The 26,543-nt window shown below is 39.0% G+C and overlaps 1 protein-coding gene across 1 annotated transcript in view; it reads right to left on the bottom strand.

Moving 5' to 3' along the window:
* Positions 1 to 26,543, bottom strand: part of LOC149088515 (phospholipid-transporting ATPase VA) — a 104,123-nt gene that overhangs the window by 26,099 nt on the left and 51,481 nt on the right. The window contains exon 3 of the mRNA XM_089248044.1: positions 2,988 to 3,195. Within this exon, the coding sequence (XP_089104170.1) occupies positions 2,988 to 3,195 (208 nt within the window). The remainder of the gene's footprint in view (positions 1 to 2,987; positions 3,196 to 26,543) is intronic.

The raw sequence follows: 26,543 nt of genomic DNA, 5'->3' as shown, positions 1-26,543 counted from the left end.
TTTTTTTTCAGTGCTGCCATCTATATTTCAGAAGTGAGTGATGTGTTATGATTGAATTACATTTGTAGGTCAGTTACTGTCTGTGGTGGGACTTTTTAAAGGGGGAAGATCGGCTCTCATTCGCGCCTTGAAGTTGGGAACCACAGATAACCAACTTCAACCGACCACTACTGGCGACCTTGGAGCCGGGACATCGCGACGCGAGGCCGTCACTATGACCACTCGACCACCACAGCGGCTAGGAGCAGGGACTGGCCCCGAGTATTTTGCGAATGGTGCGAAAACAACGGCTTAGTTGTTCCCTTTAAAACATTACCAGTTTGGCTGTTTTCCCCATCACCCAGTGTTCGTGGACACCCAGACACACGTCAGGTTTACATTGGCACCCAAGACTGACTATAGCCCGTTTCAGGTTAACTTTGCAGTGGAGAGAAAGGTAGAGAGTGTATTCCTTCGCCGCAAAATAAAGTTCCCATAAATCGTAGTTTTATGATGATCATTCATACTGTATAGGCTGACCATATTTCCTCGACAGAAATACGGGACATTGGGATTCCAAATATGGGAAAATACGGGACATCGCCAATTATCGCCAAAATGACGCCAAAACCGAACAAAGTCGCCAAATATTGTTAAAATAACGGAGAAATCACAATGGCGGGAAATGCAGCATTACTGCTAATTGCAGTGGATGAATTCCCCGAAAAAAATTTTCACTAAGACAAATATGGGAGATTCATATACTCATTTATAGTTGTAGTTATAATATAATTTATAAGTTGAAAATAATTTCAATCTTTGACTTCAATAAAGAATAAAAATTCAAGTAGGCTTCATGCAAAATACGGGAAAAACCGGGACACTTTTGCTAAAAAGTCGGGACAGCTAAAAAAACAGAAAATACCGGGACTGTCCCGGGAAATACGGGACGTATGGTCACCCTATTTATACAGAATATTTTAATTTTTTTTAATGATTTTGAAAAAATATCGTTTTGAACCGATGTTTCTTCGTTTGAAATTTTTAAATTAGAAAAAAATATTTTTTACCATTATCCAAAAATCTATAGCAACCACAACGACATTTTGGTGCGATACCCTAGAAATCGTCCATATCTTACCGAGGCCGCGCATCGATACATCGGTTAAAAGTCTTTTGTTGCCATAGCAACAAGTTAACTTGAAACGGACTATAGAGGGGCATCATGATGTCAATTCATATATATACGCATATACTTTAGATCAGTCGGTTCTGTCTTTGACGCTGAGAGAGGGGAGCAATGTCTCCCCTAGAGATGTGAGGTGATGTAAAAATTGGAGAATAATCGAGAATATTCATTTTTCTTTTAAATAATTACAAGTTTTTTACTAATTTTGTTTATATTGTGAAATATAAATCAGTTTTCATTGCCTGAAACATTTACAACAAAACAATTTTTGATGTAATCACCCCCAATGACAACTTTTAGTTCGAGAATATTCTCAATATTCTCCAGGTCATGATGAGAGGTTTTAAAAGTTTGGTTATAAAGATTTTAGAAATCTTTACATTGAAACCTTAAAAAATTATTTTACAATTAGATAAATTTTCAGAAATAAGTTCAAAACAAAAGCAATTAAACCAAAGTTGTTTGATAAAGGAAGCTATTCTTATATAATCACCTTCATTCTAAGATACAGAACTGTTGTTCACTTCAATGCACTTACACTTATAAATTCTGTATCACTGACATTTCTTTAAAAGTTGTGTGATTCAGCCCTGTTGGCTTAATTTTCAGGCTTTCAAACTTCAATATTGTGGTCTACAAACTTCAATATACCCATCTTCTTAACAGGAAGAGAGATAAGGACAAAGGACTACTATTATAAATTACTAGAGAATATTCCTATCAAAAATAATAATTATTATTATTCTCAAGTTATTTATCGAGATTTATTCAGAAATACATGTTATTACATATATTCTTGATAATACTCTCTGGAAAGATTTCGGTATTACTGAAGAATATTCTCATCGAGGAGAATATTCGAGAATATTCTCTAGAAGGACTATTATTAATAACTTCAGAATAATTCTTATTATTTTCTATAAGAATATTTTCCCCAGTGATTTATGAAAGTAGTCCTTCCAGAGAATATTCTCAAGGATATTATATGAAACTATATTATAAATAACAGGAGAATATTCTCATCAAGAACTTATAAGAATATTCTGAAGTTATTTATAATAGTAGTCCTAGCAGAGAATATTCTCCAAAAGATTACTCTCGATAATTTTACATCTCTAGTCCCCCCCACCCCATACCCGTGTATCTCTGGATTACAGGTGAAGATTATTGGTTTGCAGAATTTACGTGTACTTACGGGACTCCTCAGGGCCACGTAAACACGAGTCTCATCCGAGCACAGCACGGGGACCCATGGCCTCCACATCCGGTGGTAGGGACACTAGGCTGGGATCTTTAGCGGGCTCCCCACGTCATACTGTAAACGGTCCCCATCTATTATGCATTTATACAAATTTTTATGATAATATTATGCATTTGTTGTGGTAAGAACAAAAAAAAATGAGAGAATCATCTAGGGCGGCGAATCATCAGGGTGTTTTGCTGACTTTTGCTGACAAGGGGCGAGGGGTCAAAAATGGCTGAAAATCTGCTTACGTAATACTGGAATGGCCCCTTATCTTTTACACTGTTTTAAACTCTATTGTTTTTTTTCCCTTCTACTTTATTTTCCTTTTCCGTTTTGTAACGTGCGGTCAGGTTAGGAAAACGTTACAATGTTTATCACCGATTCGTCAAATAGAGGTCATCCGAATATGTTACCAATCGTTTGTAAGCGAATGGGTTAATCTGAGTCGAATTCCACACAAAGTTAATCTTTAAAATTGCATAAATCTCAAACCAGGGAATTTCGAGTTACCTTTTTTTGAACTGGGCCGTCAATATCATATAAATAATACATGCATAAAATTTATTTACGTACACTGTTATTTAGGAAGCATCTCGTCACTTCTCTCTGCTTCAGATTGCTTTCGCCATCCAGGTTGGCCGTCTCTATGTAGCATAAGCCATTCTCGTCGCTGCACCGAACCAGCAGGAGGTCAGCTGGGATCACCTCGTTGTTGGAAAGATGAACGAAATCTCCAACGCGGACGGACTTCCATAGCGTCTTCACGTAGCGGCCTGCCTCTCTGAAACGAAACAAAAAGGATAATTAAAAAGCAAAAATAAATGCGATATATATTAGAGCTTAATCTAAAATCGCTATTTCAAAAGACACATGGAAAAGTTACAACGTTATTTAAATCCCGAAATTCCGATTAAAATTCGTGAGAAAATCTCAGGATTTGTCCTTCACCAGAGACGACGACACAACTCATTACTTCCAATTTCTCACCCTGGATAACCTATCTTTTTCGCAAGCACGGGAGAGTTCAAGGTACCGCTAGTGCCTCGAAGTTCTTATTTCAAGTCGATTTCAAGGACCGCTAACGCCGAAGAAAAAACCGGTGTAAAATGATGGCTCGATAATCGGGACGTCTTCGGAGAACGATGGAGTGTTGAAGTTTAAAATACTGTTCATGTCTAAGGCCGGTATTACACTATGAAAGTTTGGTAAAAGTCCTTTTATAAAACTTGAAAAATGCAGCCAATAAAGTCACCGATTGCATTTTCTAGAATGTAACCAATAACCTTATTGGTTAGATTTTTCAAGTTTTATAAAAGGGATTTTATCAAACTTTTACAGAGTAATACCGGCCTTAAATGCATCTCGTTTTGCCGGGAGACATGCATACATTTCAGAGGGTTCTCCGTCCCGGGTACGTTTCGCCTGCGTTGACCGTGTGAGTGGCCGTATAAGTGATCGAGTTACTGCACACCAACTCTAGTCATATCGCCATACGGCGATTTCCAACCAGTAGAGTTAGATGGGGAAATGAATGCGCCATCTATCGGTAAGTGAAGCACTTATTTTCGATTGGCTTCCCTCGGATTCGAACCCGTGGACCTTGACGGTAACCTTCGTGGTGGAAGACGAGCATCTTACCAGTGCACTACTCGGACATCAATTTAGTGACTGGATGAGTGACCAAGTGTTTAACCATACGGTGGGCGCGGTAGCCCGGTCGATAAGATACTCGCCTGAAGTACCCGAAGGATGTTTAGAGGTGTCGCGAGTTCTATACCCGGTTCGTCCTTGACAGAAAACTTTCCTGACAAAGGGGTACAACAAAAAATGGCGACTCGACCGCAGCAAAAAATTGCTACCCCATCGAGGGGTTAGCGCACCAACCTCTCGATGAGTATAAAAAACAAGCCTGCCGTTCGGAATCGGCGATAAATTGTAGGTCCTGATCTAATTAGCCCTCTTGTGCAGAAAATGACCGTGGTGCGTCAAAAATTATCAAAATGATCAACTTAACCATACGGTCACTCGCACACTCACTTGGTCAGTCAGTCACTTATACTTGATCATTCACTCAGACAGTGTCACTCATGCAGTCACTCACTTATACTTGATCATTCACTCAGACAGTGTCACTCATGCAGTCACTCACTCGGACAGAGTCACTCATGCAGTCACTCACTCGGACAGAGTCACTCATGCGGTCACCAACTTGGTCACTCATATGGTCACCAACCTGGTCACTCATATGGTCCCTCATACAATCACTCATTTACTACTCGGTCACTCACGGTAGGTGAAATGTCAGGGCGAAACTTCCGGGAGGGGGGGAATGTACAGGGGACGAAATTTCTGGATCTCTTTTATCCGGCCGTATTGTTTTCCCATACCTGACCTTACCTGAGTGAAGCAAAGATCCCCAGATGAAACTTTCCCAGTGTGGAGGGGCCAAACCTCCATTGGCGTACGCAAAGGGGGAGGGGGGGGGAGAAGCAATATTATAGTGTTATTTTTGCAGCAAAACACGTAAACCATCCTTCGTAAGGGAAAAAAAGTGAAAACCCTCCCTCGAGCAAATTCTGCGCACGCCTATGCAAACCTCTAATATTCCCAGCAATTGTAAAAAAAAACCGTGGTACCGTAATCGATAGAATAGATTTTACAGCGCAGAGCTCACGACTACAAGTAGTAAGACATTTCGTGAATTCAGACTCACGATGGACTGATTTCCGTCGATACAAAAGCAATCACGAATCAAAAATTCAACAGCTGTAGAATATTCAACGGAGTAGAATATTTTAAAATAGGATACATCAAACCCCGAACAACATGGCGGAGACACTCATAAAACAAAACTCCACGCAACATAATTCCGATAATTCCAACATATTTCAACGGTCTAAAATGCAATTATTTTATGATAACCATTCCTTAGACTCACGGTCTTCCGGTGAATACCAATACAAAAAAGTAAAATGAGCGCTTATAAGACATTATACCGAGGGAAGTCAATGCAGTCAAACATATATTAACATTTCAAATTCAGACATGCATTGTACTCTAACGTCGCATTATTTCAAAATCTTTACTATTGAAAAATGTCTTTTATCGATACATAAAACAAAAAAATATAATATTAGAAGGACACACACAGTGGAGTAGAACAAAAAAAAGCATTTCTCTCTATACGCAACTGCTCTAAAGTAAGGCCATTTAGTTGATTAGACTGGAAGAATGGACAGCGAGAGCTAGAACGTGATTCGATGCCATACAATACAATGTACACGTCCGGACACGATAAATTTTCCTTTCCTACACCCATTCTCTTGGCAATATATTTTACCATACGTATTATACGAAACGAAAATCGTGGATATGATAAAGGAATGAAAGAAAAAAATAAATGCTTGTCGTTTTAATGGATTTCCGACTGAATTCTCATTTCCGTGTGCATATGTACTGTAATATTTCATTCTAGTTGGAGAAGGGCTTCATCCCTGGAGCTTTGGTGATCCTTGGAATTACTTTGGTGTCTCTGGTCATGCAATGTTTCTTTTCTGTGTGTGTGTGTGGTAACCATCATCAATTTTTTCTTCGTATAAATGTTATCCATTCACGTTAAACCAGTGCCGCAATCGTGTCAGGTGAGGATCCAGGACGATGCGTCAGGAGGGGGGGGGGGACGATCCCGTAAGTTCGTTGAGTCATCCCGTATTTTACGGGTCAAATTTTCCCCATACAGTGTTATTTGACTCTTGGTAGAGGTGATCGTACCTGTGCCCCCCCCCCCCCTCCCACCGTTTTGCGCGCCAGAGCGAAGGCAGACATCTTCAGCTGCGAATAGTGCAGAGACAGACATCCTCGGATTCAAATGGAGCGGAGGCAGGCATTCTGGGGCGGCACCAAAAAATCTCAGCATAGGTGCCCTACTGCGAGATGTGGGGCTTGAACGCCTGGTTTTCACTCACGATGTTGGAGTCCCATCAGCCTATTGGTAGGCATATTCACGAATCAAGAGTTTTGATTATAACCACCGCGAGAAGAAAAGCACCCGTACAAGAACTCCGACAGGTGGCTTTAACTGAGATAATTATGATGCTAATTATTAAATCATAGGGTGTTCATCTTAGCTGTCGGTGAATATCTCCCGAGTACGAAATCAAACATCTTTCCTCAAAGGTTTCAGTGAGCACCATGGTCCCTAGTAGGGTAGGGCTGGCTGGGCTCTAGCACGCGGGCCTGGGACAAATCTGTTTCTTTTCACCATAAATTCACTATAGGGGAGGATCCTCGCCTAAAGTTTCAGTTTTAGCTCTAGGGTGCAGGCGGGTTATATTAAGCACTGAGATGCTCGCGGGTAGAGGGAAAAATTTATTCTTACATGAAGTGTGCCCTATAACATTTTTTCCCCAGATTAGGAAAAAAAATGATTAGAAATGATTTTCTAGATGAGGGATTTTTCTAAATGGAGGCACATTGTCTTTCATTTCAACTGCATAGTTCTGTTTCTCAGCCCACAGAATCTGAGCATAACAAAATTCTACCTTATACAATATAGGGATTTTTTTTCTGCGCAACAAGAAACTTTGTATATACGAAAGGCATTCTCAGTCATTGTCAGGCTCTAAACGTTTATATTCTGTAAACTCATCCACCATGAAAAAATGGTGCCTTCCTTAGTTACTTTTGTCCACAAACAACAAACTTCCTGTATTAAAGCAAAGTACCTTCGTAGTTAGGCAGCCGTTTGAAGGCACATTTTGCAAATTTTACTGTTTTTTTTATCACGAACAAAAATCAATTGTTAAAATTTTTAAGCAAACTTAATGATTTTAATAATGTTATTGCTTATAAAATATTATGTAACACTTCACTGTATCTGATTAATGCAACGAATAAAAAAGTCAATTTCAATGAAAGAATTGTAACAGTTTTATTTGATAGGTGACAGCAAAAAATTCCAGTTCTAAGATGTAATTTTATATTGTCTTGCAGTGGTTCCAAACCTTTTGTAGCCCATAGTCCCCTTTGGACCATATTTTTTTTCTCGTGTGCGGCAACTAATGTCATTTTTTTATGCGGTGCATTTATCAAAATCCGGTTGCAAAATTTCAATCAAAGAATTGTAACAGTTTTATTTCATAGGTGGCAGAAGGGGGTTCCTTCCAAAGCAATGTTACTTCGCGAATATTTGCTTCCAGAACACTCTTCGTATTGTGACTGTTGGCGTTCTTAGACCAATGTGAGGCCAGGCGCATTGGAAGACCGGAAAGAAAGGCGGCTTCTTTGACTTATGTTGAAGGTTGGAAGGTCGCTCTCTTCGACCAGCCTTCAACATTTTACAATCATTGCCAATGGTAGAGGGGTCACACTACTTGCCCATGACCAACTTTGGAACGTATTGGGCCAGCCCTGACACGACTGTTTCCGAAGCAAAGAAATTTTGCATTTGACATTTTTCCAAACGTTACTTAAATAATGAATTGCATAGTGTGTACTTAAATGTGGTTTGAATCAAGATGGCCTTAAAGCATATATGCTCGACCTATGACCCGCGGGCCGAATGTTGCCCTCGGAGTCATCTGAAGTGGCCCGTGACCTCAAACCTAATTTTTAAAAATGAACCAAGAGCCCCATCAATAGATGGGGACTTGAATGACCCGCGACATATTGAGTGACCTATGACACAGTTCCAGAGCATCTAAGCTGCCCGTGATACCATTTCACGTCATTCAAGTCACCCACGGCACAGTTACAGTTCACACAAGCGGCTCATAACACATTTCCACATGAGTTAAGTGATTTGGGAATGTGTTGCGAGCCACTTGAGTGACCCATGGTACAATTACAGAGCACTTAAGCAACCAGCGGTACATTTGCAGATCACTTAAGTGGCAAGGTTCCAGAGCATTTAAGCGCAGTTCCACATCACTCAAGTTACCCGCAACACAGTTCCAGTTCACCCAAGTGACCCGTGGCACAATTCTAGATAATTTGAGTTGCCCGTGGCACACCAATGAAGTGGCTCGCACTCTCTTAAAGCATGTCATTCCTATATACATGGAACTCCTGAAATTCTCTAAATTAAACAGATATTTCAGCCGTTTTAAGAGCACCGTAGACCGCTGAAGAAAGTTGCGCTCTGGGGCACCCTACCCAGTTGAAAGTGCTTGCTTACGAATTATCCTACTCACAGAAACCATAGTACCAAATATCATTATCACGAGACCCCTCTAGCTGTGCCCAGATTGAACCAACATGCGTTAAGACTGCCCCGATTATTCTACGTGAACTTACCTATGTGAGTACACCCCCCTCCCCCTTCAAAGCGTAGGAGGTGGTGTGATCGCACCTGTCACAAACACGCCCTTAAAGGCAGGTCTGTTACTGAGATCTGCTAAATAATTTAGCCGTAGGTGGACGAAGACGCTTTTATTCCTTACCTACGATTTCAACGAAGGCATAGGCTGGCATGATAACCAATCGGCTGTCTGGCAAATTCGGAAAATATATTTTGAAGATATTAAAAAAAACACAATTTATCCATTGGGTAAATGAGACAAATATTTTTTCTAATTTAAATTAAATTTGATAAATTTAAATTGCTTAATGATTAAATAATGTTTAGAAATTTTTTCCAATTGAGATAGTAGAAATTCCATCGCAAGGATGGGCTAGGTCAGGCCTGTCATTTATGGGCGGGGGGCCGTTGCCCCCCCCCCCGGCTTTTGAAAATACACTAAAAATGGTATATATATATATATATATATACACACACACACACGAATATATATATACATACATTTAGTACATGTGCTTTGCCGCCCCCCCCCCCGGAAAAAGTTGAAATGACGGTCCTGGGTTAGGTAACGTTTCATCCTTTCCCGATTCATCCGTAAGTCGAAATAGTGCTGTTTCATCCTCAGTTAAAAAAAGTCACGTTCTGTGATTCTCTCTTCCCTTCAGCCCTCCTTTTCTCTCTGTCTTAACCCCCCTTCAAGCCAAAGAATAGATAACATTTCAAATTTGGATCTTTCTACAGCAGCGACTGGTCCAAAATCATGCTAATAACGATTCGCGATAACCGTGTGGTGCGTTTTAAAATATTAAGAGTGCTCTCAATGTGCCTGATTCTACACTCGCGAGATCGATACCCGTTTTAGGCCAGGATTACACTGTAAAAGTGCTTTTATAAAACTTGAAAAATACAACCAATAAACTGATCGATTGCATTAGCTCGAATGTAACCGATCAGCTTATTTGTTGCATTTTTGAAGTTTTATACAACACTTTTTACAAAACTTTTATAGTGTAATACCAGCTTTAAACGTTCATCATTCATATTTGTCATAGTTTGATCATGCAAATGCATAAAGTCATGCATTACTCAACACAAGACCTCGGGATCATCTGATGTAGCTGCGACCTCAAACCTAATTTTGTGCAAATTAACTAGGTCTAGGTGGAACAGACCACATAAATTTAGTAACGTGATCACAGCACGTATTCAAAAGATATCGTTACGATCTGACCAGGGAATTTGTTAGTGTTAGTACACATCCATGCCCAACCCGGGATTCGAACCCAGACCTGCAGAGTCAGAAGCTAGCTAGCTCCCTTATCACTGGACTGCCAGGCGGCGTCATATTTACAGATCATTCAAGTGACTCGCGGTACACTTCCACATCAATCAAACGGCCCCACGAAACATTTCTACATAACTTAAGTGACCCGCGGCACATTTATAGAGCACTTTAGTGACCCGAAAGTTCCACATCACTCAAGCGGCCTATGCCGCATTCCCACATGACTCAAGTGACCTCGCGACACATTTCCAAATCACCGGATTGACCCGTGGTCCAATTCCAGAGCCCGCGACACATTTTCAAACCAATTAAGTGACCCAAACCATAGCCCACTAAACGATTATGTACGTTTCGGCCGTGCCCAAACTCTCCTAAAGCTTGAGCAACCTTGTGACAGGTGCTGCTCTTCTAATGATAGACATGCACAGGTGCTCTTTACTCAAAAAGGTATTGAAGAGTCTACTCCGTACCTCATTTTTAAGATGCCAACATACGGACGGGAGGGAGGGAGATCTAGTGGATGAAACAACCTGAGGATGAAACGGCACTATCTCAGCAAAAAAGAGGATTAAACGGTAAAGAACGAATCCTGAAATGTTAAATGAATCGATAGCCATTACGATTTAAAAGCTGTCTAATTTGACCTGACATTGACAAGTTTTCAAAATGTAACATTAACAATCGAAAATGAAAGACGAAACTCCTTTCCTTGGTGCCAAACAATTTGTTCATCTTATCTCGACTGATAATGACTAGAGGCAAAGCAAGCATTGGCACACCTGTTGCGATCGAAGCGTCGTATTTTCCACAGCGCGCGAAAAAATACAATACCTGGAATTTATGATAGGCGTAATGTGTTTGTCGTTATAGATTACACCATTTTCTAGAAGAAAATATATCGGGTTCGGTAAAAGAAACCATTAAAGTCACGAAAATCGATTGAGGCAATTTTCTTTTGATGTGAAAGGTTAAATCTTTTCCAACTCTTTCGTTACCCGCGCAAAAAAAAAAGGAAATGCATTATTTTCAGTTCCATTTCTTTAATTTAAGGAACAGTATTTTAAAATTATTTCTCCAAGTTATCGTAAATAAAAGTCACATTGTTTTCTTGAAAATGAAATTCTCACGCTATCGCGTCGATTAGTCAGAGACGATTGTGCAATTTTATTGGTTAAACAGAACGTCTCCATTTCGAAGTTCAATGAACTTACAGAATATATAGGTATCCATTTGTGATTCAGATATCGAGGAATCGTATCTCATCAGTCCATTGTTCCGTATGAGTTCGAGAAACGTAAATCAGTATTATATTCAGTATTTAGCTCGTACACAAAAAAAATTCATTTTTTGGTGAGCTTGCTCAATCTACACTCATGTCCATAGATTAAGGATAATTCAGAATCGCACGGAAATCGAAAGTAAAAATTTCACCTGTAGAATTATCACACACATCTGCAAGAATGATATGCAAATTTCAGGAAGCCACCAGATGATGCCGATAGTACGTCACAGTGACGAGAGTATATAAGAGGGGGGTATATAAGGAATGGTGGCAAAGAAGTGAAATTGTTCACAAGAGTTCTGTAAGGCGCTCAGTGCCATAAGCGAATAGTTATGACACAGAGGAAGCATGTGGATGATTTTTTACGTGGTAGAATTATTGGCCGCCTGGAATGTGGGCGTACTCAGATGGAAGTATCCGAGGAACTTGGTATTGCCCAAAGTGTCATCGCTAGGCTTTGGCAACGATTCCAAGATAACGGAAATGTCAGTAGACGTTACAGTACAGGTCGCCCCCGAGTTACAACGCCGAATGAAGACCGGTATTTGGCAGTAACTGCCAAAAGAAGCAGACGGCGCACAGCATCTGACCTGTCTCGTCAGCTATCTGCAGCCACGGGTACCACAGTTTCAAGGCAAACCGTGTACAGACGTTTGGGAGATATTGGTCCATATGCTCGCAGGCCTGTCAGATGTGTTCCGCTCACGGCAACTCACTGTCGGCAGCGATTAGATTGGAGTAGAGAACATGCAATGTGGACATCATCACAGTGGGCTTGTGTGATGTTTTCCGACGAGTTCAGGTTTAGCTTGCAGTCTGATTCACGTCGGACTTTCATATGGAGAACGCCAGGTACCCGTTACCACCAAGACAACATCATTCAACGACACCGTTACGGTGGTGCAGCATTGCTCGTTTGGGGTGGAATTATACTGGGTTCCAGAACAGATCTGCATGTTCAAACCGGAACCATGAAAGCCCAAATTTATCGGGACATCATTCTGGAACAACATGTACGTTTGTTTAGGGGTGCTACGGGTGCAGAATTTGTGTTTATGGATGACAACGCCCGTCCTCACCGAGCAAACATCGTAAACGAATGCTTTGAATCTGAGGATATAACCCGTATGGAATGGCCAGCATTTTCACCTGACTTGAATCCGATAGAGCATGTGTGGGACATGCTTGGCCGACGAGTTGCAGCCCGTCAACCACCTCCTACATGTGTACCGGAACTTCGGAGAGCATTGCTTGCTGAGTGGAGTGATCTTCCCCAAGATCAGATCTATAATTTGATATTCAGCATGCCTAGGTGTTGTACGGACTGTATTTTTTCGCATGGGAGACATACAATGTATTAACTATCATACCAACCATGTAATAGTAAGTTTTTGTAAAGGAGATATTTTTTACAATTGCTCCAGGGAGCAAAAATCGTAGTTTTTATGAATGGTATCATACATACACCATCGTTTTTGTCTTTATCTTTTGTTTAATAAATGGGCTTTATGAATAAGTGACGTTTGTTTTGTTTCTGAACCTTTATTTGCCGGAGCTGGCATTATCCTTAATTTATGGACATGAGTGTATTTGGAGGATCAAACATTTTTTTTATAAACGAATGAATTGTTTTTTTTAAATATATTTTCGATGTCAATAGCCTGATATGCATAATCGTCTTCATAAATTGTATGACAGTGCCATCTAATGAACTCCTCCAATAAATGGATATGCAATGAAACGCGTACCCTTTCCCCCCTCTACATAATGGTTCGAGTCCCGTATATACAGGGCAACTTTCAGCCCCCGCAATATTTTCTTCATTTCAACGCATCTGCTCTGATCCAATTCGTACAAACAAAAATCGTCATATTCCTTTACAAATGAGTTCCGAAGCGAGGAAACCAAGTACTAAGCCAGGTTTGGTAGAACCCAGGTACTATGAAAGCTCATACAAGCCCCTCTTAACGGACACAATATAATAAAAGTATGCTTTTTAAACCCGCGGTTAACGATCACCCCTGATTTACGGACGATTTTTTTGTCCCATCGGTGTCCGCAAAAGAGAGGTTTTAATATATTCACATTGTACTGTTTGCAAATTGCGGTACAGTATGTTGCTGACGTTTTTTTCGCCGCGTCGCTTTAATACGTCAGCTATAAAGAAAGGATCTGAATTTCATTAGACGACGAAGGATGAATTACACTGGTCTTCCTTAAAGTAGAAATTTTCCTTTTTGAAACGAAGTTTGTAGCAGCTTTTTTCCCTATGCAAAAAAAAAAACTCTCTGAAAAGAACAAACTAACAATTCACTACGAAATACTAAGAACACACTGCGACTATTTAGGAGCTTAAAGGACATTTTGGAGTATCTAACACCATCGGAACTTGATAGATGGCGCTACAAACAATACTGCAAGAAATTTTTTTCGAGCAGACTAAATTGAACGAAATTTATGAAAAATGATTAATCAGAGGAAATGAAATGTTTAATTGAAAAAAAAAAAAGGTTGAAAATGGCCACTTTTGATCAGTGGAAAGCTGTATGCTGTTGAAGGTTCACGCTAGTGCATGACTACTAACTAGTAGCATTGAATGGCATGGACCAGTATTTCCCGACATTTCCGAGTAACGAGCACCGTTTATGCCCAACATCAAAACACTATCACCAATTACGAAAACTCTGACATGTATTCTAACTCAAACTAGCACGGAATAGTTTGATTAGGGCGACAATCAAGACTGACTCATAACATTGCGAACGTACAGGAATAAAGTAAGGAATATAGACCGCTTCCAATATCTTGGGGAAATTCACCTGTAGTTCTTATTCCTATAGAATGATCATTACGAGGCCAATTACTATCAGGGCGTACTATTTATAAAATATTCGTTTAATGTATAAAGAATATTTATATACATAACCATATTCTATTTCATTGACACAGTTGCAGTTCTAGAAAATTTTCACGAAAAAGGATAAAACACCTGGTTCTGTCAAACACACCATTTTTGTATGTTTTGCTTACGAAATAGAACAGGTGGATAGGATTATCCTTTAGATTCAAGTAGGTTTTTCCGTCAAAAATTCCGAGGTTTTTTCATCAATGGATTTTCTTTACCAATGCCATGGCCGTTCACATACAGTCTTCTCAACCTTATATTGACTAACGTAGCTGAACAAAAAAAATTACGTATATAATAGCAAAGACTAATAGTAATGAAAATAACATGAACAGCTTGAACGGTCATGAGAAGTAATAAAAATTGTCGATGCCGAAAATAAAGCCGTAAAATAAACCTGCCAAAGTACATGCAGAGAAATAACAAACAATGAAGATTATTGACATCCACACGAGCGTGACTAAGATTCCAAGGAATTATTTGCAACATTTCAGATATCCACATGTCAATTTCATCATCGCTTGGTGCATTCAGAATCCAATTATTCATAGGGTTCTCAAATTGTGCGCCGCGGTGCCCGCCAACTTTTGTCATGGGCGCCACGGATCGGCTGTCCTGACAAAGGTTTTTTTCAAGGAGATTCTTTGTTACACTGCTCTGGAGGGGAAAAAGCTTGGGAACCCGTAGAATTACCCATGGATTTGGAATCGACTAGGTTCACGGTAAAACGCCTATAAAAGGGAGCGGAATCGTCAACCATCTTTTAGCAAAGAACAGATTCGCCGCTTCAAATGATGTCTGGAAAATCATTGAAATACAAAACAAAAAAAAAAACCAGCTGGATAGGAGAAAGCAGAGTTCTTTGATACCCTAGGCTGACTCATCCACCATCTTTGAGAGAGGTGTGACGAAAATATTATCGCTACTGCCAAACGCTCTATATTCCCCCCCCCCCCCAATCCTTCTTTCTTTTAATGTATATGTCATTTGGAGCGGCATAACCAGTTTTTAGTTCAAAGATGAAGGACGATGTGCCTGCTTTCCTTTTCAGGCGCCTTAGGAAAATCTATTGGCTACAACTAAGATCACTAGAGAAGCAGATGTACTCATCGTCCTCCATCTAGGAGCGGGAAAAACCAGCTTATTGATTAAAAGTGACGTCTAATCGTTGAAAGAAAGCAGGATAATGAACAGAAATTGGCTATAACATTCATCATTCATATTAATGATGAATTGGCTTAAACGTCTGACGTCACAATTTTGCTCAAAGATCGCGGATGAGCCAGTCTATCATTCCATGGAGCCCCAGTACGCAGGATCATCGAGGTGACGACAACTCGCATCATCATCAGTTACAATCATATCTGTGTTAATCACCATGTTAGGACTTGAAACTACGTTTTTTTTTTTCAGTGTCCATAAAATTCACGGGACATGATGAAGGGGCAGTGATCTGGCTTTACGGCTATATAATATAGACCTACAGATGAAATAAATTCTAAATTTACATTTTACTTGTTCACGCATAATTCTGTTTTTGAAAAAAAAAAAAATACCATGTAATTCTCCGAATACAGAAGGTTATAAATACTGTATTATGGAATTGGGCTTTAAAAAAAAATGATGCATTAATGACACAAACGGTACATTTTTTTTTTCTTTTCGTCTCAAAGCATTCAAGGTCGCCACACTCTCCTAACCAAGCACGTCGGAGAAATGCATCATCCCAGAATGATATTCCGGGTTGTAGTGTAGAATATCTGTAAACAGAAAGGACTTACACAGAAAAAAAAAAAAAGAACTTTCGAGCTCAACCGACATGCCAATTAGGATATGAATTAGATATATTGAAAAATGAAAAGTCATCGCACCTCTGTATGCATTATTGAGTAAAGTAATTAAATGAAAAAGAAGATATAAAGAGACTAAGCTGCTTTGTCACTTGCATTATGTGTATGTATGCCAAACATGGATTCGAGAAATTAGCTGCGGTTAGACAAAAAAAAACGCCATGATTTGGAATAAGTTTGTAAAAATTTTGACCAGTTTTCCTTCTGATAGAAAACACATCGGAAGTGTTTCATACCTACTAGATTTCCATGCAGTTAGTAGCCAAAAATGCAAGAGTATTACTTGGAATACGGGACACATTTCTGTATAATACTGCATGATACCTGTTTCTTCCAGGGAGACAGAGCGGGAGTATGTTTGGTGATGGTGGTGTATAAAATACTGTATGTATATTATAGCTGCACATAAATCTCCCATATTTACAGAATATATGATCGCACCACACATGCTGTAAATTAGTGGTCCATCAAATTGTTTCAGACGTTTTTTATCAGCGGCTTCCCACAATAGTTTGGTAGATATTTCCCCATATAAAAGAACCAAAGCATAAGATAGACATAGAAATCAATATCTCCAGCTTGCCACGAAGCCCCTGACAAAGGTTGGCGACTCCCCTAAGGAGCCGTGACGCATACTTAGAAAAACACTCTTTTAGGGTGTGTACGGTTTTCAAACTCCTATGTCGTGAATGAATTTGTGTCGTGTAACTGTCCTTTCTGTGTTATAGAGTGAGAGTAATGGATACACGAAACTTAAATAATTTTCGAAGATCAGTAGGTATCCACTATTGAAAAGCTTCAAATTATAACTATAAGGACCCCATAAGCATCAAACTGAGTAGTTGTAGAATTATAGACCTATAGTATATCGTTATCGTAGACCGAGAATAATTTCGAGCCGCTAACATACAGCTTATTTCGAAAAGCCAGAGAGTCCCTGCAGCATATTACTTAAACGGGAACATAAAATAGCCGAAGGTAAGTCCGCTATCTCATCCGTTTCGCAACAAAAGCAGTTGGAGCGATGCTCGTATATATTTACAAATACCGAACGAGATATGTATTACATATAGATGTCATGTAAATTTTTTCGGAGCCTCCACTTCTCATAATTTATGGGGCGAACAAAGAAGTTTGCGTTTGCTCAATATTGTATTTCTCCCGTATTTGGTCGACCCATGCCAAATATTATGGCAAGAGACCATAGATCTCTCTCATTGTTTTATTCCAAGGAAAAAATCTTCTTCCTTAAATATATATAATCACAATATTCTATTACATGAGATCATTCCTAATTCATAATTATGGCATCATGTAGACAATGACGGGAGGGTAATTGATTGATAGATAGATACAACCGCTCACAATCAATGACCATTTTAGTAGGTTCGTATACTAAGAATTTTTCATATTTACCGGCTATTTTGTATAATCCTTAGCTCGTATTGGTTAATGTGATAAATCGCCATTACTGAAATATTTCCAGAGCAATATCCTAGACTGAAGTTTATGCATATGTTTTTTATGTTAGCACGTGTTGATAAATATGAAGAAAACCAATATTGACTGATGATAGTTTTTTTTTTCTTATTTAAATTTAATAAAAAAATTGTGGCAAAGTATGTGTAGTGCAGAGTTGTAATTTTGACCGATCAAAAACCAATTTCGACGAAAACATCAGTCAAAAGTGGTTTAACCACCGAAAAATGGTTCAAAGCATTGAAATGCATTGAGATGGTCTTGAAACTGATGTAGTATTAGTTTTAACTGTTTGTGTTTCATATTAAGCTTTGAATTAAAATCAATTTTTACTTTTAACGATCATAATAATATATTTTTTTAGAAAACAGGATTTCATTCATTTTCGCCGGAAGTGATTTTAACCAAGCATAAAACCTGTTCGTCAGCCATCAACTCGATGCAACGTACAAGCCATTTGACTAAAATGGGTACCTACTAAATAGAGGAGAATTGAGATAAATTGGCTGTACAGATATATATCTCAATGACTTTGCACCCCGGAAAACCACTGATTCTCGGCAACCACAGTTAACCGATCCATCAGATGAAAACACCTAGAACTTACTAGCGCAGATCATGAAATGATCAACTGAAAGAAAGCCTGATTTTACATCACCCGAGACCAGAAATACGCGAATCGCAGCAGAATTCCAGCAAAATCGATCTCATATTTTAACGGCAAACGAAATTTTCGTCTCAAAAAAGTAACTAAATTCTGGAATTATAAAATACAGAGAAACTTGCTACTGTATCCTGATTAGTCTTCTGATGTATAAGGTCTCAATTTCGATTCCATCAGTTGAAGAAATCGCCCGTAAGGAATGCGGCCATACACATGAAGCTTCATTCAATGACGATTTCGTGATATTTGATGTCAATCCTATCGAGACATTGTACTTGTAGTTTAATGCTAAAAAAACCTAGCCAAATGAAAGCCAGTTACTATAGGCTTTACAACAGCTACAACGAAAGAAATAGTCGAGTTCAATCTACAGATGCGCCAGGCGCATTGATCCCGCCTTGATACCCAGGGATGAATAAATCGTCAAAACTTACATTCCCGACTATGGTCAGCAAGTAAACCAGATGCTCGACGCATATAACTTCGAGTCGAGCACTTGGTTGAAAGAAAAAAAATTCATGTGTGTGTGTGTGTGCCCATCAACATTTTTACATGTCGGGCAGTAGATTTTTTCAGCCATGCTTCATAATGTTTTGACCAAAACCAGAAATGGTCATTGTGAAATGTACTCTTACGGCCGTATTCACCAACACAGTTTAACCTGCGATTGTAGTTTAAACTGTGTTGGTGAATACGGCCATTATAGTACCAACATGAGCTCTTCCATACTATTAGAGAACGCCGCTGTGGTGGTCGAGTGATTATAGGGATGGACTCGCATTACGAAGACCCAGCTTCATCATCCCCCCCCCCCCACAGTAGCGGTCGGATGAAGTTGGTTTTCTGTGGCTCCTAACTTCGTGCCGCGATTGCAAGCTGATCTCCCCGTTAAATAGTCTCGGCACAGAGAGCAACAACAGGCCTACAACAATACAAATATTCAAACATCACACTTCACCCAGAATTTGCTATAAAGATCGCACCACTATATATATACGCACTCAGACTGTTAGGTACACATATTCACATTTCCGGCACAACTCAATCGCTGGTAAATTACCCAAAGCGATAGACCGGTTTGAAAGAACTATCAAGCAAATGCATACGTAATTCTACGATTGAAGAAATGCCCACTTTTTGTATACCTGTGATGCTTTAGGATTGACGAACTTTAAAATTTGCACACAGAACCAGAAAACTAGTGTGTGAAAGCTCTATTCGAAAAAAAACCGATGTCCATTTGCATAAGAATTTTATATTGCATTAATTTTTTGCAAAAAGTATGAAATATTATTTTGACATTTCGTGGAGCATTCAATCAACTTTACGCAATTTATTTTTCCATGAGAAAATTTTGAAAGAGAACGAAACGGGAATTTAAAGTATAATATATAACTACATATAGATTCTATATAACATCATTCTATCAAGATCGACGCGCTAATGCATACACCCTGCATCATCTTGGCTGGAAAAATGTAAAGAAATGTAAATGAAGTGAATTATTTCTTCACAAGAAAAATAAAAAATTTGAAAAAATAAAGATTTTCCGACATTTATGTTTTTGATGCATTTATTGGCTATCAAAAACGCAAAAACATTTCGAAAATTTAAAAAAAAAAAAATGAATGCTCGGGTACGGAAAGGATATAAAGTTCACACGCGGAACCAGAAAACTAGTAAAACTTTAATCGACAAAGTTAATGTCCATTTGCATTAGAAATATTTATTCAATAGAGTTTTATTGCATGATTTAAAAATGAAATTTAAATATAAAATTTATGCAAATTTTTAAACTAGAAGGTGAACGAAAAGCAAATTAGAAATATACTGTAATTTACAAGCACTGTAGTTCAAGCTTCCAACTTGAGCGTTCTATTAATTGAGCTTGCCAGTTTTCGGAATGCTCTAGGAGCAAATTTCTGGACGAGAAACGAGATTTATGTTACAATAGCGAACAAGCCCGGTTATTACGCAAAAGTTGGAACGTATCACAATACATTATGCACCTCTTGAAAAATTCATACTAATTTCCTAGTCCAGTCTCGTTTTTTTACACTGAAGAGCGCCAAATTGACGTTTTCGGAATCGGACAAGGGCAACTAAAAGACAACTCAATTTCATGGTCGAACGGAAAAAAAAGAGGAGAAAAACTTCAAAAAACAGGGGCGGAGAAATGACAAAAGAGATTACTCTTCATATAAACACTATATGTTGCGCCATAACCCTTTATTATTATCGCTATGCACTTGCCAAGGACAACAATCATCTCTCTCTCTCTCTGGAAAGAGATTGAAGATAAGGTTCAGCTTAATAGGACTTATCTTGCATAATAAGAGCGAGAAAGAGTCTTATGAGAAGAAAATAACCGTTATTTCCTTCTTTCCATCTGGAGTATGTCATGACACCTACGGAAGAACAAAAACATGATGCATACGGGAAATTCGATACGCTTTCTCCAAAGAGAGAGATGATTCAATACACGGGATGAAAAAAAAAAGCCGCACGTTATGAACCATTAACATAATATTCAAAGCAATTACGTAGAATGAAATTTGATGAAGTTTCAAAGAGAGAGATGCGATTAAGCGTCACCGAGAAACTAAAATCAGTCCGAAGACTGGAAATTCAAGGTTAGATTAGATTTACAGAGTCAGGGAAAACTTTCATGAAATATTTTTAAAATTATCAAAAAACCAGCCAATTGACATTAAAAAAAAATGCGTGTTACACTCTCGTGGCGTAGAATTTTTTTTATTGAAAAAATAGTTTAAAACGGCACTCACAGATGGCGCTTATGAAAGTTGTAGTATGGTAAATTCGACATTTTTTCCAAAAATAGATATGAAGTGGTTAAAGTCAGACAGGTAGGTGTTAGTCGATTGATCCCTTAGAGGAGGTACGGGGAGGTTTAGGCTTCTATACCTCCTCTAAGATTGAGCCTCATTTTCAGAACAAGGAAGTTTTACTAGAATTGTTTTCATAGAGTTCCATGTTAAAATATTTTGTTATTTCACAATCTAGAGGCTAACTATTGAAGCTGAGACTTGGTCAATTTTTTCTTTCAATAGTTCAGCACTTCTAGATTGCATTTCTGAACTAAAATCAGAATTGTTGAAAATGTGACTCAACGCCACTCTGACTTCAACCTCCACATGATTCAATATTCGCAAGAAAAGACAAACGTTACAAAACCATTAACATTATATTCAAAGCAATTACATCGAACGAAATTTGATGAAGTTTCAAAGAGATGCGATTAAGCGTCAAAGAAAAACAGAAATCAGTTCGAAGACTGGAAATTCAAGGTTTTGGCATTAGATTTGATTGGCAGAGTTGGCGAAAATTTTATGAAACGTTTTGAAAATCAATTAAAAAAAACCCCAATTAATTGGCATTAGAAAAGTACGTTTTGAACTTATATGGCGTAAAAATGTTTTTTGATTTATTAAAAAATAACTTAGGATTTCACTCACAGATGACGCTTTATTATAAAACATGATGTATGGGGAAATTTCGACATACTTTTTTTCCAAAGGGAGATACGATTCAATACACGGGGGGGGGGGGGAAGCCAGACGTTATGAACTCCATTAGCAAACATTATTCAAAGTAATGACATCGAACGGAATTTGATATTTCATCAAGAAAGATGCGAATAAACGTTAACGAAGAATACCGAAATTAGTGACATTGAATCTGATTCAAAGGACTAGCGAAAATTCCATGAAATATTTCAAAAATTACATTTAAGGCTGGGATTACACAATAAAAGTTTGATAAAAGCCCTTTTACAAAACTTGGAAAAAAAACAGCCAATAAGCCTATTTGGTTACATTCACTCGGATATAAACGATGCGTTTCTTGGGTGCATTTTTCAAGTTTTATAAAATAACTTTATCAAACTTTTTCAGTTGGCATTAAAAAAAAGTGCGTTTTGCACTCACATGGAGTAGACAACTATTTTTTTTTGATCGATTGAAAAATAGTTCAGAATTCACTCACAGATAGTGCTATGCATTAATACTCAACGTAACACATAAATAGATATTAAAATTTAAACAGACATATTTCTCTTTATGATGATGAATCAGATCTCAATGACATTTACAAAACTTATTCCTTAGGATCCCGAAATGAGTGGTTTTGCATTTTGGCATACTTGTTTGCAGCCAGTTGCTAAGCATAATGAAAATGCAATCTGAAAATATCGCCATTCGATCGCCTTCTGGGATTCCAGAATCTTCCTCAATCTGTGTTAGCAGATAATTTGGGTTTAATAACGTAGCATTTGTATTCTTGGTAGAGTCGTGTTTTTTTAACGTTCGAAACAAACATTTTGTGGCTGCACTGGCGAAATTCAAAGCCTACTGAGATATCCAGTCTGGATCTTATCGTATAATCGGTATATTTTGCATATTTTTACAGCGTGTATGATGCCAAAAATTGTTAGATCGTAAGTTGTATTTAGGAAACTGATTTCGTGGTTTATCAATATGATCACTCCATTCTGACATTTCCAAGAACTACGTTAGTCACAAAACATTTTCTACGGAGGGAGCTCGCAACAAATCGAAACTGATGTGTTTCACCAATAACATCGTTCGATCTTTTAAATTCGCGATATCTGGGATACATCTACGATACACAAACAATGCTTTTCCAACAAATTCCCACAGCCTAAAGCAACAAGGACTGAGATCGGTGGCCAAATCATTCTGCTGCCAGAGAAATGTTTTGCAATACACGCCGTGATTGGGAACTGATGTAGAGTTGTGCATGTGATCTTGAATTAACATGGTAGAATCGGGGCATCGTCTTCACTGCAGCAGTTGTGAACCGCATTGGAATACCTGGCAGTATTGACAGGAAAAGACACTGGATCACTTTAAAATCGGAATTACTGAATTTGAGTAAAAACTCCGTGTAGAAAATATTAAAAACACTTGATCTGGTCCTAGCATTGGATCTTTGATGAAAAGGATGCCAATACGGTTCTATTAAAAATTGATCAAAGAGAGCGCCAGTGAGCTCGATTAACGGGAAATTGTTGATAATAATTATCTTCGTCTTTGGTTCTCTATGAGGAATTAAATACCCCGTAATGTTCTTCGTGCACTTGTACAGTTCTTAGATGGCTTTTTTCTCAGCCAGAGATATCAAGGAAACAGTTATTTTCCGGATATTATGCTGAGGTGAGCTCGGAAAGAAAAGTCATCACGTCTCCGCCGGGACTCGAACCCAGGCCCTCCCGCATACCGGGCAAGCATGCTACCATCTACACCACTGGAGACACATGAATCTGCCTTCCTAATTTCACGCACTGTGTCGTGAGGCGCTGAAGTAGAGGCATTAGTAGCCTCTCTTAACTTCAGGAAATGGCCCCCGGGTGGGACGGTTTAGAGAGATTTAGATGGCTTTTTTCTCAGCCAGAGATATCAAGGAAACAGTTATTTTCCGGATATTATGCTGAGGTGAGCTCGGAAAGAAAAGTCATCACGTCTCCGCCGGGACTCGAACCCAGGCCCTCCCGCATACCGGGCAAGCATGCTACCATCTACACCACTGGAGACACATGAATCTGCCTTCCTAATTTCACGCACTGTGTCGTGAGGCGCTGAAGTAGAGGCATTAGTAGCCTCTCTTAACTTCAGGAAATGGCCCCCGGGTGGGACGGTTTAGAGAGATTTAGATGGCTTTTTTCTCAGCCAGAGATATCAAGGAAACAGTTATTTTCCGGATATTATGCTGAGGTGAGCTCGGAAAGAAAAGTCATCACGTCTCCGCCGGGACTCGAACCCAGGCCCTCCCGCATACCGGGCAAGCATGCTACCATCTACACCACTGGAGACACATGAATCTGCCTTCCTAATTTCACGCACTGTGTCGTGAGGCGCTGAAGTAGAGGCATTAGTAGCCTCTCTTAACTTCAGGAAATGGCCCCCGGGTGGGACGGTTTAGAGAGATTTAGATGGCTTTTTTCTCAGCCAGAGATATCAAGGAAACAGTTATTTTCCTCACGACACAGTGCGTGAAATTAGGAAGGCAGATTCATGTGTCTCCAGTGGTGTAGATGGTAGCATGCTTGCCCGGTATGCGGGAGGGCCTGGGTTCGAGTCCCGGCGGAGACGTGATGACTTTTCTTTCCGAGCTCACCTCAGCATAATATCCGGAAAATAACTGTTTCCTTGTACAGTTCTGTTACGTACACGAAATCTTCTGTTTTGGCCAACAATTATTTATACCCCACTTATTTTATGCCCACCCGTTACTTACGGGAAATGCGCTCAGGGAAACAAACTGCCCAATTAGATTCCAGACAAAAACAAGAAATGAACCATTGACCATGAAATCCAAGGGAAAAAAATCACCACGTGGTCAGTTCTAGGAAACATTTCTTATTTTGGTCTTCATTTTCTTCTCTATCGGTCGATTAGGAGACAATCCAAAACAGGACACTAAAAGAAGGAAGACTACAATAATAACCTTTTCCGGAATTTCTTTTCTATAATTGTCCGGAAGGGGGTAAAAAGCATACTCAAACACGCAAAAAATAATGCTCTCGGATGATTGGTTTTTCTTTTGGAAGTTGACCATCAGGAGCACGCTATCCAAGACTAATGGAAATTTTCTTGAATAAAGAACATTATGCTCTTTTCCTGAACGCTTTCAAGTCTCCTAATGAAACACGGAAACTGTACGAACAGCTACATGCGAGCAAACAAATCTCTTGCACCAATAATTTTTTTGTTCAATCAAAAAGTTTGATCTACTTCGTAAAGACACCAGGAGCTGGACTTCTTTCATTCTCTATTGAGTATTTTAGTATGGATTATATTGGGTTGATTAAATACCGAGGTTTACATTGGATAATAATGTTTGATAATATGAACTCAGTCACTGCTAGGGGATACAATCGAGGTCCACGTCTAGCCGTGATAATGGATGTCACACGTATGTAGCCGATGACAGGGAGCAAAGGGGGGAGGAGAGGGTGTAACTTACTCTCCCGATGAGTCCACGTCGTCTTGAATATATATATTTCATGCGTCCTAGTTTTCAGCATTTGGTCAACAGAACGTTTCTTCAAAGCCCTTCTCCTTGCACTTTTTGGCTCCCCGAGTCCCAGGCCACACGATGAGGCATGGATTCAAAGAGTGCGTATGGAAATATGCTGCCGATATATTAATTGTCCACCACAGCTGAAGCTGTCCATAATTCACGTGTACATCTTTTTCAAGTGTCCAAAACGGGCCCAATAAAATTTTAGTCCGGAGATATTAGATTTTATATATTTTTTATATTTTATAGTATATAGATTTCGGATATCCAAGTAATTACAGAGAAGTTCTAATAATGTTCCACGAATCGAAATAAGAACAGTTACGTTCAAACCTCTCTTTCTCGACCATTGTGTTGATGAATATTGCCAATGATAGGCGGATTTTGTGATTGACGGTGGGGGAGGGGGTGCCATATGGATGGCTTGTTCGGCATAGCAAAAAAAATCAACCAGACTTGCTTCGAGTAAACTGGGTTTGAAATCAGTCATCACCGTGATAATGGATCAATTCTTGTGGTTCAATCGAGAATTTCAACGATTCCCAGAACAATGCTGAAAATGAAATTTCAGAACATTTTTTAAATACACTTGAATGTCGAAATTTCATTTCCCGATTTTGTGGAAATGTATAGTTCACTACAAACTTGCAGCACCTCTTAACCGATACCAAAATTGTTGAATGCATGGCCGACTCGGTTAACGAAAATACAGCAAAAGATGCCCCTTAAGAAAGAATTAGGAAAAAGTGACAAAGTGAAAAAATACTAATCATGCTGTAAAAACGCTGTCTCATTTACTGGAGAAAAACTGAGAAGATAGGGCCCCAAAATATTTGCAGCTTTTGATAGTAAATCTGCAACTAGGGGGGAGCAAGCGGATCTGGTTACCCACGTGCTGGACCCCAGAGGCGTAAATTTCACCCTTTAACATCAAAGGCAACATTACAAGGGTGAGCCAAAATGTGTGCTTGCCCAAGGCCTCCTAGTGTTATTTAGGCTGCTCCGGCTGACCAAGTATCTAATTCGGCCCTACTTGATAGTATAGACGACATTGATGCATATTGTTCGCTCTTTGAGCCTTCACAATCTAAGCTTAAGGATTATTTTAAATAAGATATGTAAATAAAAATTGAATTGAAAAAAAAAATCTAACATATATATATATTTTTTAGTATATTTTACATATACGGTGGTTAAACATACTACAGTCGAATACCGTTATAGCGAAAATCGCGTTTTAAAAAAACACTTCTCTAATCCCAAGATTACATAGGAACAAAATATGGAATTCCTTTATAACGCAA

Source organism: Pholcus phalangioides, unplaced genomic scaffold, assembly GCF_987345545.1.
Source record: "Pholcus phalangioides strain wild (caught in Gottingen) unplaced genomic scaffold, Ppha-v1.0 ptg000003l_1, whole genome shotgun sequence".
Taxonomy (NCBI): Eukaryota; Metazoa; Arthropoda; class Arachnida; order Araneae; family Pholcidae; genus Pholcus; species Pholcus phalangioides.
This window is presented reverse-complemented; position numbering and strand designations above follow the sequence as displayed.